The sequence below is a fragment of the Artibeus jamaicensis genome, unplaced genomic scaffold (genome assembly GCF_021234435.1).
Source record: "Artibeus jamaicensis isolate MK-2021 breed Jamaican fruit bat unplaced genomic scaffold, CSHL_Jam_final contig_2259, whole genome shotgun sequence".
Lineage (NCBI taxonomy): Eukaryota > Metazoa > Chordata > Mammalia > Chiroptera > Phyllostomidae > Artibeus > Artibeus jamaicensis.
This window is the reverse complement of record NW_026521468.1, coordinates 8,068,963-8,082,358: the sequence shown is the minus strand read 5'-3', so window position 1 is coordinate 8,082,358 and position 13,396 is coordinate 8,068,963. Positions and strand designations below refer to the sequence as shown.

Below are 13,396 nucleotides of genomic sequence, written 5' to 3'. Positions count from 1 at the left end.
AAGTGGAGGCCAAAGGACATACAGGACGGGCAGGGTGGACTCGAGGGTAAGATGCCCAAAGAACACAGGCGGTGGGGAGCCAGTGGGGGGGAGGCTGTGCAGAGGGGAGGACCACATTCTCAAAAAGGCACCAACCAAGCCAACCTCTTCTCCCACCCACGCTCTGGAGCTGCCTGGGGGGCTGCCTGTGGTCCCACCCTCCAGCACGGGGCCGCCCAGCAGGGACCTGCTTGCTTACCGCAGGCAGGGCCATGGCAGCACCCAGGCAGCGTCTGCGGAACAAGGGTTCCCAGGTGTGAGTGCCCAGTGTCCGTGGGGCTGCGGGACCGAGGCTCTAGCCCGGGCTTGCCCTGTCACCCGGAGCCAGACCTCCGCAGTCTGGGCACCTCAGGCTCCCCACCGTCCAGTGTGAGCGTGGGATGGGCTCCCTCCGAAGTGCCTTCCGTCCTGACCGCCCCAGAAAGCCTGGGCACGAACCCTTGGAGGGACTGGAGCGGTACCTGGCAGCGGAGGGCCGAGGCACCACTGACCAGCAAAAAGGCGGGAATGTGTGTGTTGGGGGGGAGGGTAGGGGTGACTCTGACTAAGTCACCGCAGTGCTGAGCCCTGTAGGTGGGACCGCCTCCAATCCCCATGTCCAGGAGCCCTCCCCACAGGCCTTTGCTGGAGAAGCGGGACAAACTGGGGTTCAGGGGGGCCCGGAATGCACGTGTGGGCACATACGGAGCTGGACACACAGAACACACCCAGACACGCACACGCGGACACGTTCTAACCCTAATCCACCTCCGCTATGGGAAGGCCCTCGGGACCGGGGGAGCGGCCAGCCCCGGAGGCGCCGTCTGCCGGGAATCGAGCGGGCTCCGCTGGCCGGAAAGGCTGGATCCAGTGGGGCTGCCTCCGAGAAGGCCCCGCCCGCCCGCAGGCACAGGGTGGGGGCTCTCACTCCTTGGAGAGGTCGCCTGGTTCCCAGAGGCCCGGAGCTTGGGGGAAGGGGCCCAGGAGAGGGGAGCCGGGTCGTGGGTGTAGTGTAAGCAGTTTGTCAGCCCCGCACGGACAGCTGAGGAACGTGGAGGGACCCCAGGCCCCCCTCCTCTCGGGACTTGGCCGCGCCCCGAGGCTCCCCTCCTCTGTGGTCCCCCGCTTCCCGCCCCGGGGTGCCGATGATTTGAGTCCTTGGGGACCCGACCCCCCTCGACCGGCCCGAGCTCCTCAGGTGTTCTGTGCAGACAAGCGAGTTGCACAGAATTTTGTCTCCGGGCGGCGGGGACCTTCCTCCCACCCCGAGCCCCGCTGGAGATCTGAGGGCATCCCGCGGGGAGCCCGCCCTGGTGTCCGAGGCCCCCGCCTGGCCTACGACCCCCGAGGCCCCGACCCCGCCCCGCAGCGCTCGCGCCTCGCTGAGCTTCGGGGAGGCGGCGGCGCGGGCCGGGGCGGGGGCGGTCCAATGGGGGCGGGGCAGGCCAGGGGGGCGCGGGGGTGGGGCGTTCGGGAAGAAGCTGTCCCCCACCGCTCGCGGGCGCGACCCCCTCGGCTCGCGGGCCGGGCCGCAGACAATTAAAGCGGGATTCCTCCCCCGCTGACGTCTGCGGCGCCGAGGCCCCTCCCGCGGGGGCATAAAAGGCGCGGGCTCCGCAGCGCAGGCAGCAGTGGGGGCCGGACGGCGTCTCGGTGCGCACTGCGCGGGGAGCAGAGCACGGCCGCCCGCGGAGCCCCAGCCGAGCGGAGCGCAGCCCAGCCGGGCGCAGCGCCGGCCCCGCGCCCGCAGCCATGCCGGCCGGCCGCGCCGCGCGCACCTGTGCGCTGCTCGCCCTGTGCCTCCTGGGCAGCGCGGCCCAGGATTTCGGGCCGACGCGCTTCATATGCACCTCGGTGCCCGTGGACGCCGACATGTGCAGCGCGCCCGTGGCCGCCGGCGGCGCGGAGGAGCTCCGGAGCAACGTGCTGCAGCTCCGCGAGACCGTGCTGCAGCAGAAAGAGACCATCCTGAGCCAGAAGGAGACCATCCGCGAGCTGACCACGAAGCTGGGCCGCTGCGAGAGCCAGAGCACGCTGGACGCCGGCGCCGGCCGCAAGCAGCCCGGCTCCGGCAAGAACACCATGGGCGACCTGTCCCGGACGCCGGCCGCCGAGACGCTCAGCCAACTCGGGCAAACTTTGCAGTCGCTCAAAACCCGCCTGGAGAACCTCGAGGTCTGCTCTCGCCGCGGGTCCCCCTCTGGCGCGCGTGCTCCCACCCGCCCCACTCCGACCCGCCCGGACACCCCCACCCCCGCCCGGCCGGCGCCCTGGGTCTGAGGGCCCCGCCAGGCCGCCCCCACAGTCGCCCCGAGAGGACCGTGCCGCTAGCCTCTCTGCGCCGGTCCCCACTCTGCGCGTAACGCCCTGGTTCTCCCCGCAGCAGTACAGCCGGCTCAATTCCTCCAGCCAGACCAACAGCCTCAAGGATCTGCTGCAGAGCAAGATCGACGACCTGGAGAGGCAAGTGCTGTCCAGGGTGAACACGCTGGAGGAGGGCAAGGGGGGCCCTAGGAACGACACCGAGGAGAGGGTCAAGATCGAGAGCGCCTTGACCTCCCTGCACCAGCGGATCAGCGAGCTGGAGAAAGGTAACATCCGGGGAGGGGCGCGCTGCCTGCCTGGCCAGCTGGCTGGTGGGACCTTGCCGGGGTCCTGGCTTCCTCCACCCTTCCAGCCCCCCCCCCCCGCCCCCCATCCTGCCCAGAGTCTGGTCCTCAGAGGAGTGTCACTGGTGGGGCTGGGGCACCTGGGCTCTGGCCGTCTCTGTGGGGGAAGCAGAGAGGAAAGGGGCCGCCTGCCGTCTCCGGCCTCCTCCCTGCACACTCTCAGGCTCGCGGGGTTTTTCCAAGTCTGGTGTGTGTGATCTTCAGTAACTTTGCGCTGTGGTCAGCCCAGGCCCTCCCTCCGAGAAAGCCTGGCTCTCGCTGGTCCCCAAAGAGCTGGCTGGGGCTGGACCTGGGTCCTCCTGTTCCCCCGCTGACTTGGGCCCTGAGCAGGTTTTCTCCCTGCTGCCCCGTGGGGTCCTCTGGGGAGCTCCCGGTAGCCCCCTCTGCCTTGATCCCCTCCCTGTGATTTTCTCTTCCGAACGACCCAAGCCTGGGCATCTGGCGTGCCCTGCGGTTCCCTGGTCCCCAACGCCGAGAGGGCCCCCGCTGCACCCCAGGGGCACGGATGAGCTCAGTGGCTTAGCCTTGAAGTCGCAGAAATCAAACAAGGTTGTAAGGGGGGGGCACCCGGGCTCAGAGGAGGGCCACGTGACCCTTCTCACACTGCAAAATGTGCCGGATGGATTTAAACAGTGCCATCTTAAGGCACCTTATGTAACTGAAAAACATCAGGGGAGGGAGCTGGGGGAGGAGGGGAGGGTGGGGGGAGGAGGGGAGAGTGGAGAGGCCAGCGCTGGAGCCGCTCCAAGGGCAGGGGACTGCCCACCTGAGACCGCGTGGGCAGCCCCGAGGGGCCAGCCCTGCTCCGTGACCTCACACTTGGCTCAGAGGAAGCTGGCCAGCAGGGAGCTGGCCAGCAGGGTGCCTTCTAGAAATAATTCTTGGCCGAGGGGGCCGGTTTAGTGCCGGGCGCCCTGGCAGGCCCGGGGCACCCTGGGGGCTGGCAGGCGTGTGTTCCGGCCTGGTGCTTGTGCCCACTGCCACTTGGGAGTTTTTTGCCCGTAGTCAGTCACTCCTTGCCCAGGGCAGAGGCCACCTGGTTTGTGTGGATGGGGAGGGGACAGGCAGTGTTCCCCGGAGCCACCCCGGCAGGCGGGGAGCTGGTGGCTGCGTGTGAGGGGGTCTGTCCGTCAGGAGACACATGGGAAGCTCACCCTGGGAGCAAGTGGCACAGTCATCCCAGCAGCCACCTTGGTGGCCCTGGCCCCCCGGCTGTCCACCCCTCTCCAGATGGTTGCTGGAAGAGCCTGTAAGGGGTGGCCCTCCCTCCTGTGAGGTGGATGGGATTCTGGAAGTAGCCAGAGTCCTGGGGATTGGCTGGTTGGGGCAGGTGCGTGCCCTGGCCGGACGGGCTCCCTTCAAGGAGACTCAGGAGAGGAGAGAGTGCTTCTGCTCTCAGTCAGCAGCCAGCGCTGGAACCAGGGCGGCCCCCGAGCGGCTGCTCTGAGGGGACCTAGCCTCTTTCTGGCTGGGAGGAGACTTCCTCCTCTGGGCCACAGAGAGTGTGTGCTGACCACCCCCTCCCCGCCCCCAGGCACACACAGGGCTCACAGCCCACCTGCTCCCCAGCTGCGTCCCAGCTTCCCCAGGGCAGCACCTCAAGGGAGCTGACCCCGTGCAGGGCCCTGGGGCCCTGGGACAAAGCGCCATGAGCTCCCCAGGCCCCTGCAGGGCGGAGTCTGCGCTGCCCCTGCTGGCGGCGAGGGTGCAGGTGTCCGGACCCGGCCCTGTCCTCCCCAGGCCAGAAGGACAACCGCCCCGGAGACAAGTTCCAGCTCACGTTTCCTCTGCGGACCAACTACATGTACGCCAAGGTGAAGAAGAGCCTGCCAGAGATGTACGCCTTCACCGTCTGCATGTGGCTGAAGTCCAGCGCCGCGCCCGGCGTGGGCACGCCCTTCTCCTACGCCGTGCCCGGCCAGGCCAACGAGCTGGTCCTCATCGAGTGGGGCAACAACCCCATGGAAATCCTCATCAATGACAAGGTAGGGCCCCTCCCGGGGGGCACTGTCCCTCGGCTGCTGGGTCGGGTTTGTGGGGACACAGGACTTTGGGCCTCAGGCGGTGTCCAGGGGGTGCTCTGCCTAGCAGGGCCGAGGGCTGTGGAGGGAGGGATGGGAGGTGCACCCTTGCCCCACTCTGTGAACTGGGTGAGGCTGGAACCTTCCCAGGCAGAGAGCAGAAGCCAGTCTGGGAGGGGGTGGGCAGAGGTTCTGCCTGAGTCGGAATCCATTCTGCTCAGTGCCTGGCACTGGGGAGGGGCCGGATGGGCCTGAGCCCCGGGAGAGGCCAGCCTTTCCCCTGGGAACCCCCCCAGCTCAGCCCTCCATTAGCCGTGGGTCAGCTGCCAGCTCCCACGCTCCCCAGCCTCTAAGCCTGTGTTGGTGCTTAACATCCAACGCCCAGACCGGAAAGTGCCCTGCCTAGGGTGGCTGCCTTCCTGGGCCCCGTGTCCCCACGTAGGAGTGGGGCTGCCACACCGGCCCCGCCTGGACACTCGGGGTCAGTGAAGCGCCAGGTCGGAGGCTGGTCTGAGCCCTCGCGGGCACGGTGCCCTCCGCCCTGGTGTCCCTGGGATTCCCAGAGGACCAGGCAGCAATTGGTGGTGTGAGAGAGGAGGGGGAGAGGCCCTGAGGGAGCAGAGGCCCGGGGCCCCAGTGAGGGCCGGCGGGGGTGGCAGTGGGTTCAGGTGGGTCTTGGGGACCCCTGCTGGAGACCACATCCCTCTGCGATGCTGACCCGCCCACAGATGGGGCCCTCGGGTGGTCCCGCCAACCCGGGGTCTCTGAATGCACCTCAGGGAGCGTCAGCTGCGGCTGAACCAGTCACTGCTGGCACTGGGTCATCCTGAGTCCACAGTGTCAGGGGCATCCTTCCCCTTCCCAGGTGGCCAAGCTGCCCTTTGTCATCAATGATGGCAAGTGGCACCACATCTGTGTCACCTGGACCACCCGGGATGGGGTCTGGGAAGCCTTCCAGGACGGCACCCAGGGCGGCAGTGGCGAGAACCTGGCACCCTACCACCCCATCAAGCCGCAGGGCGTGCTGGTGTTGGGCCAGGAGCAGGTACTGGTCTTGGGGGCAGCGTTGGGGAGGCAGCTGGCGGGGGGTGGGGGGTGTTCGGAGGGGAGGGGCAGGGGGCTGCGGAGGCCAGTGAGTTAGGCAGCGGTTTGGGCAGAGTGGGGTCCTCACTGGGGGAGCAGCAGCGGCGGTGCCTTCAGGGGCTCCGCCGAGCCGAGGCCCCGGCCCTGGAAGGCCGCTCCTGGCTTTCCTGTCGCTTCCCAGGGCCTCCGTGGAAGCAGCAGAGGCCCCGGCCTTCTGCTCCTGGACCCACCGAGGGGCGGGGGCAGGATGCAAAGCTGGAGTCGCAGAGACAGGAGGGGTAACCACGCGCAGCCCCCCGATGGGGAGGCACAGACACTTGTCCCCAGGGATGTCCCCTGCCTGGCCCCCACTCCTCCATCTCATCCTCTGCTTTTCTCTGAAGGACACCCTGGGTGGCGGGTTCGATGCCACCCAGGCGTTTGTGGGGGAGCTGGCCCACTTCAACATCTGGGACCGCAAGCTGACCCCGGGGGAGGTATACAACCTGGCCACCTGCAGCGCCAAGGCCCTTTCCGGCAACGTCATCGCCTGGGCCGAGTCCCACATCGAGATCTACGGGGGAGCCACCAAGTGGACATTCGAAGCCTGTCGCCAGATCAACTGACGCTCCAGCGTCGCGAGCCTCCCACCCCTCGGCCCCCGCCCCACCCGCCTCCTCTGCTTGTGCAGCGACCACCCATCATCTGTGCGCCCCCACCCCCCACCCCGAATGACTCCCGGCCGTGGCCCTGCCCACACGCACACGCTCCCCTCACCGCTCTGTTCGGCCTTGGTGCCCAGGAGGCAGGCCTGGCTCCCGCTGTCCCCGAGGAGGGAGGGGCCCTCTCCCTCGGAGCCCTGCCTCAGGACGCAGGTGATGTGGCTTTCTGAACAGTGCAGATACAGTAGGTGAGAGGACCACGTGCGTGTGAGTGTGCGTGTGCACACGTGTGTGTGAGCATGTGTCTCTGGGGGAGACTTTTTCTTTCAGAGCGAGGCACTTCCTCTCCTTCTTTCTCTGTGGCTTTGGGAGCCGTCGTGGCTGGTCAGAGCCTGTCTGTGCCGCCCGCGCCTCGGCCACACGCCTGCGTCTTCCTTAGCGGAGCCCGTGCGGGGTGACGCATCTCTGAGTCAATGATGCCAGTGTCTGTTTGCTGAGGCTGGGGGGGTGCCCGTCCATGGCTTTGTCTTTGTTCGTAGGAGAAGTGGGTTTTCTCCGAGGGCGGAAGGCAGACAGTGTCCTGGTGGGGGGCACCAGGTGCCAGAGGGGCAGCGGAGGTGGGAGGAGGGTCCAGGCAGTCCTCCCTCAGCCCCAACGTCCTGCCGCTCGTGTCCGAGGGCAGGGCTGGGCCCCGGGGGCCAGCTCGGGCCTCCTCCGTCCCGCCTCCTCACAGCCCAGGGCCTGGGACCCGTCCGCCTTCCAGCCACCAGCTGTTTTGCCACAGCACTGGTGCCCCTGAGAGAGAAGCACCCCCCCACAGCCAGGGAGCCAGCCTCCCAGGCCCCGACTCTGCCTCTGGTAGTAGAAGACCAGAGGCTTCAGGGAACGAGCACAGGAGGGAAATGCGCGCTCTGAGGAAGACGCAGCCACGCGGGACCGAGGGGACTCACGCAGCCCTTGTGGCACCGACAGCCATGCTCCTCCCACAGTCGGGCCCAGGGAGCCGGCTCACCCTGCTCTCTGGGGGCAAGGCCCCTGCGGCCGCTCCTGGGCAGCCAGGCTTCCGGGCCGGGCCAGGCCCTGAAACCAACGCCCCCGGCATGTCCCCGGCTGGTGACACCGAGGCCTGACCAGTGATTAGAAGCTTTGGGTTTTCTTTTTCCCATGAAAAGCTGCTACGCGCATTTCCTTCCAGCCCTTCCGAGGTGGGACGGGTGTGCGTGTGCACACGTGTGTGCATCGTGTGAGAGAGCACACACTCAGAAGGACCGTGCTGAGGGGGGGCAGGCTCCCTGCTTTTTGCACCACCCGGGGCTCACGCGCCCGAGGGCACCTGGGCCCTGTCACCAGGAGTCTAAGCAGCAAACGCTGGCGAGTCTTTCTAGAAGCCGGCCCGCACCGCCCGGCTCACCTGCAGCCGCAGGTGTTTCTCCAGGAGGAGCAGGTGTCCCGTCTCTCGTCCCTTGTAGGGGCACCTGCCTCCAGAGGCGCAGCCCACACTGCGCTGGAGCCCAGCGCACCCGTGCGTCCGTGTGTCCGTGTGTCTGTGTCCGCGTGGGCGCCTGCACGCTGCCCAGCGCCGCCCCGCCTCGTGCCGCGCTCCTGCGGAGGGGGCGGCCGGGCTGCGTGTTGCGGTTCCGCAGTGGCTTTTTCTGACCCTTGTGCTTCGTCAGAGCCCGTAGATCGTGGCGCCTGTGGATCCGCAGGGATCTTCTCTGTTTTGCATGTCCCTCAGGGCGGCGTGTCCCTCGCTCGCCCAGCCCGGTGTGTGTCCCCTGCCTGCATGGACTTCTCTGGTTCTGTGTTTTGTGCCGAGTGCCACCCATCGTTCTGTGACCATCCATGTCGCTTCTGGAAGTGGCTGGGAAAGCCAGCCACGGGTGTCGGAGGAGGACCCGGGAGAGGGTGGTTTCCCTCCCCGCCTCCCCACTCCCCACGCCCACCAAGAAGTATTTTCCTGTGTAGGAAAGAACAGGCCCAAACAGCACCCATGGGGGACAGCGAGAGCTCAGAATCGCCCCTCTAGACCAGACCGCCCACCCTCACTCCAGCCGCCTGGGAGCAGCTGCCAGGCCAGGCCCAGAGCGGCTCGGTGCTCTCCGGTCAGCACCTCCCACCAGCCCCCGCGATCTCCCCGCCTGACCACCTGCCCAGAGGGTGCGGTGGGAGCTGCCGTCCAGGACCACAAGCCATTCTCTGCCCCAGCCCAAGAGGGCAGAGCATCCCCAGACTCTAGGTCTGTGCCCACCTCCTGCCCCTCCCCGGCGCCCCCACGGCGCCGGGGGTGCCAGCTGACATTTAGCTCCCTCCCCCAACCGGAGCCTGTGCCAAGTCCCCCGACTCCCTCACTGTGTTAACACTTGGCACTTTGCCGCCCCGAGAGAGGCAGGTGACCGAGCCACAAATCTAACCCCTGCAGTCTCCACCCCCCCTCCCCCGATCTGATTGACGCCCCCTCTTGCACTGAGTCACCCCCGCCTCTCTCAGGTAAGCCATTTTATAAAACGAGGAGATAAAGAGCACGGTGGACACATGTTGGCCTCCGCCGAGCTGACCGCGGCTCCCGGCACGGCCGGGGCGGGGGACGGCCGCCCACAGGCTCCCCCCCCACTTGAATCGTAAGCCTTCTTGCTTTTGATAACACGGTATTATTTCTCTTACTGTAGAAGAAAAAGTTTATTACCAAACAAGAGTATTTTTATGAAAGAATAGGACAAACCTATAAATTAACTCAACCTCTATCTCCCTTGAAAACACTTTTCGGGCCCCGCCAAACTGCTGGACTGAAAGCGCATATTTTGGAAGAAAAGGGATGCATTTTGTATGCTTTCTTTTCCTTTTGTAGGTTCCCAGTTTATTTTCCGAGATCACTCTGTCACCAGCCCTGGGACCTGAGACCAAGGGGGTGTCTTGTGGGCAGGGAGGGGAGGGGAGGGGAGAGGCCGGCCTGAGGTTCACGGTCGTCCGGTGAGCTCCCAGGAGGGGCCACCTGTTTTCACAGGCATGTCGGGACCAGGGTGTCCGTGGGTCGTGAGAGGTGGACCCGGCGTCTCGGAGCTGCCCTGTCAGGTGGATGCGTGGCTGCCACTAGGGGTGGGACCCTTTGTAATCTTGCAGCGCCGAAATGTGGCCCGAAGCCATCCTGGCTCCCTCTCCGGACATATGGCGGGCAGAGGGGTCCCGCTGATGGTGGGACACATGCCGCTTCGGCGCACAGGGGACTCCGTGTGACCGGTCAGAGGGGAACGAGTCGTTCAGGAGAAAAAAAGCCCAATTCTTAGAGTCCCAATTTTGTCTTATTTGCCAAAACAAGAGCCCCCACCAAACAGACTTAGCAACGAAGCAAACCCCCATGGTCGGTGTTGTTACACTGTACATACTGTAAAATATGGAAGAGGATCGGTGTGTCTTACTTTTTCATTATTTGCTAACCAAAGCTGAACATTTTTCATACAACCTGCAGCCTTTCGGCTACCAAATGGGTCAAAACCGTGGGACCTGCCACCTCCCATCAGCGATTCTGGAAATGCACTATTTCTACTGGTATTCTTGCTTTCTTTCTTTTTTCATTTTCTTGCTGAAACGACATGAATTGTTGAGTTTATTTTTACACAGTAAAGAGTGAAGAAAGACTCTGGTCTCCTTGGAATGTCTCTCGTTTCCTGTGGACCTGCCGCACCCCTCCCTCGACCCCTCCCTCGACCCCTCCCTCCACCCCCCAGGGGACCCTCCCCGGAAGGTCTTTGCATCTGCATCGGCCTGCTGCACGGGATTGGTGGGGTCCCAGAGGAGCCGGGCTTGTCTTCCCAAACGCACCTGCTCTGTTCTCACCCCTGGCCTGGGTCCTCCCTGCGTTCTGGCAGGAGAGCACCCCCACGGTCACGGGTTGAGGGCCCCGGGAAGACCCTGGGTGCCAGGAAGAACACTGCCCCCCAGCCCCCTGTGAACCGCCTTAGACTCCGGGTGGACAGAGTTTGGGAGCCCACTCCTTCCAAGGCACAAAATGACCAAGAGCCCACCTGGCTGACCGGGCTCCAGCCCCTAATGCACACCCATGGACCTGCACACTGGGTTACAGAAGGGACAGGTCCCTCGGGCATCTTGCTGGTGCTGCTGAGGGCACACACACTCTTGGCCTCGTCCACGGCCGGGCCCACAGCTGCGCCCAAGCCAGCAGCTCTGGCCGACACATCGCCGCTTTGCGCCCCTCACCGGAAGTGCAGAGTTGTGCCTGCAGTGGGGTCGCAGGGAGAACCCATCCCAAAACTATCTTCAGAAACAGACTGCTTCCCACACCTGACACATCTGACCTCAGGGCGTCTGTGAGTGACTCCAACGTGGCCTGTCGTGGGCCCTGAGGGGCTCAGGAGGAGGCTGCAGGGCCCTGGGCTGAGCTGGCTCCTGGGGCAGCCTGGGCAGGGGGACAGGTGCAGGAATTTGAAGCTGGAGAGTGCCGTGGCCCAGAACAATTCTGTTCTCCACTTGCATGCCTCTGAAGATGGCGAGCTCATTCCCACAGGGACGGCCTGTCCACTCTCACCCACCTGTGTTGGGAGTCTGCTTCTGTCTTTAAATTTACGTTGTGTTGTGCTCAGGTCTTTACATGGAGCAGCCGCTTCCACCCATCTGTCCGCACACCCGAAGACAGCCCCTGTGTCCCTGAGTCTACACCGTCCCTGCCCCCAAGGCATCAAACCACACTGTGCAGAAGGCTACCTGCCTGGTGCATGGCCTCGTCTACCCCTCTATGGAGGAGGAAGAGGCGCTGCATCGGACACCCGCCAGACGTCTGGGCTGGGAGAGCCGGGAGGGGCCCCGAGTCCAAGTCTTCTTCTCGGATGAGGGGATCGGGGCTCAGAGAGGCTGTGCGGCTGTTCAAGGTCACACAGCTTGTCTGTGCCAGGGCCAGAATCAGGACCCAGCGGTGCTGACTCCCAGCCCTGGGCTCTCACCTGGCCCACACTAAACAGCTTGGTCTGAGCCTGTGACACGGGGCTGACCGCCCGCACCTGGCAGGGAGTGAGGATGGGGTGAGCAGGTGTGCACGGGGCCTGGCCGGGGGCAGGCGCAGTTGCAGGTGGGGGCTGGGCACCCCCCAGTGTCCACAGCCCTGCTGTGGACCATCGCCTCCTGGAGCACCCACGTCCCAAAGAGCTTGGAGACAATGCTGGGTTGTGGGCAACCCCCCCGGGGTCGGGCCATGGCACACCCGGCTGCAGCCCTGGACCCTGGGGAGTCTAGTTGGCTCCTAGAAGCTCCCGAAGCCTGCTCCCCACCCCCACCTGCCCCCACCCCCGGGACCTGGGGCTCAGCCTGCGTGCCTCTTGGGCAGGCACCACCTGGCCAACCTGCTCCAGGGCTTGTCCAGCTCCCCCCAGGCAGCAGAGGACAGTCAGTGCTGAGCTTCCTGGGTAGGGTTGGGGGTGTGGCCTGAAGGAGCCCCGCCCCCACAGCTCTCCGAGGCCTGTGCTGTGTACTCCAGCTGGGACCTCCGGGGCATAGTTCCCCCACCTGCACGCTGACCCTGGGCAGGAGCCCCTGCCTGCTCATCCCAGCCCCCGTCCCCGTCCCCACCCCCATCCCCACAGCCCCCCTCCACAGCCCCCCCTACAGCACACAGTCTCCTTGGGCTTTGAGGACTTCAGTGCTCCCCAGAAACAGGAGAGAAGTTGGGGGAGTTACAAAGGTTCTAGGACTCTGTGGAAGGTCCTCAGCGCAGGGCTTGGCTTGTTTGTCAGAACCAGAAGCCACCCAGAAGGTGCTGGAACGAACGTTCCCTGCTTCCTGGCTGGGGCTCAGCTTGCTCAGCCCAGGCAGCGGGGGCTGGGGCGGGTGGGGGTGGGGGTAGTTCGCCAGTCAGCAAGGCTGGCGGGACCCACAGAGGTACCAGCCCCCCCCCACGCCCTCCCCCCCCCCCCCCGCAGATTCTTCCACAGCCAGCCTGCCCACCTGGGCCGGGGCCCACCTCTGGTGAGTGTCCCAGGCCCTGCTGAACCCTCCAGATCCATCTCTGGAGCACCCCTGCCCCTGCAATACTGCCCCCCCCACGCCGGGCCGGCCACTGGCACCTGCGTACCAGGCAACGTGCTCTGTGCTTACCTGTGTCTCGTCCAACGCTCACCTCAGTCCTAGCAGCCACCTGCTGGCAGCGCCCTGAGTTTGCGGAGGAGCCAAGCGAAGAGGCCGGGTGACCTCAGAGTGACCTCTGAGCCCCGAGGGTCTGTGGCAGCTGCGAAGCCTGCCCCTCCACACCAGCGTTAGGGCCAGAGTTCAGCTGCGGAGGTGGCTGCTGCCTCCCAGAGCCGCCCAGTGCGCCTCGAGCTGCCGGGCCCCCGCCAGGCCTGCTCCTCCCCGCACCTCGCTGCTCAGCGGGCCTCGACCCCTTCAGCCCGTGCACACCCGTGTGCGGTGTCCAGGTGCATCCCTGAGACGTCACCCCCACGGGGCGGAGCCGCTCTCCTCTCCTGACGTTCCGAGGTTCATTTGGTGTTTTTCCACACAATGACTCTAATTTTAGTTGTCTTTAACTTCATTCAAAACAGTTTCGAATTCTGGCTGGTGTGGCTCTGTAGACCAGAGTGTCACCGGTTCGATTCCCAGTCAGGGCACAGGCCTGGGTTGTGGCCAGGTCCCAAGTGGGGGGGGTGTGAGAGGCAACCACATGTGGATGTTTCTCTCCCTTTCTCCCTCCCATCCCCTCTCTCTAAAGATAAATAAATGTTTTAAAAAAGGAAACAATTTTGTTAGATTGTACTGTGGCAGCTATCCTATCAGTCTGCATGCATTAATAAAAAACAACTTATCGCCCCGGCTGGTGTGGCTCAGTGGATTGAGTGCCACCCTGTGAACCAAAAGGTTGCTGGTTCAACTCCCAGTCGGGGCACATGCCTGGATTGCAGTCCAGGTCCCCCATCTGGGGGCGTGTGAGAAGCAACCACACGTTGATAATGTTCCTCTCCATCTC

General features: G+C 65.1%; 1 protein-coding gene across 2 annotated transcripts; it reads left to right on the top strand.

The window, feature by feature from the left end:
- Window positions 1-1,636: 1,636 nt before the first annotated feature.
- Window positions 1,637-10,037, top strand: NPTX1 (neuronal pentraxin 1). Of its 2 annotated transcripts, none has more exons than XM_037158035.2 (5): window positions 1,637-2,193; window positions 2,405-2,609; window positions 4,428-4,672; window positions 5,574-5,753; window positions 6,175-10,037. In XM_037158035.2, exons 1-5 carry the CDS (start codon window positions 1,771-1,773, stop codon window positions 6,394-6,396), a joined length of 1,275 nt encoding a protein of 424 aa, XP_037013930.2. In that variant the 5' UTR covers window positions 1,637-1,770; the 3' UTR covers window positions 6,397-10,037. The 2 variants fall into 2 exon arrangements, with proteins under 2 accessions (XP_037013930.2, XP_037013929.2); XM_037158034.2 differs by having other exon boundaries at window positions 2,402-2,609.
- Window positions 10,038-13,396: the final 3,359 nt, after the last annotated feature.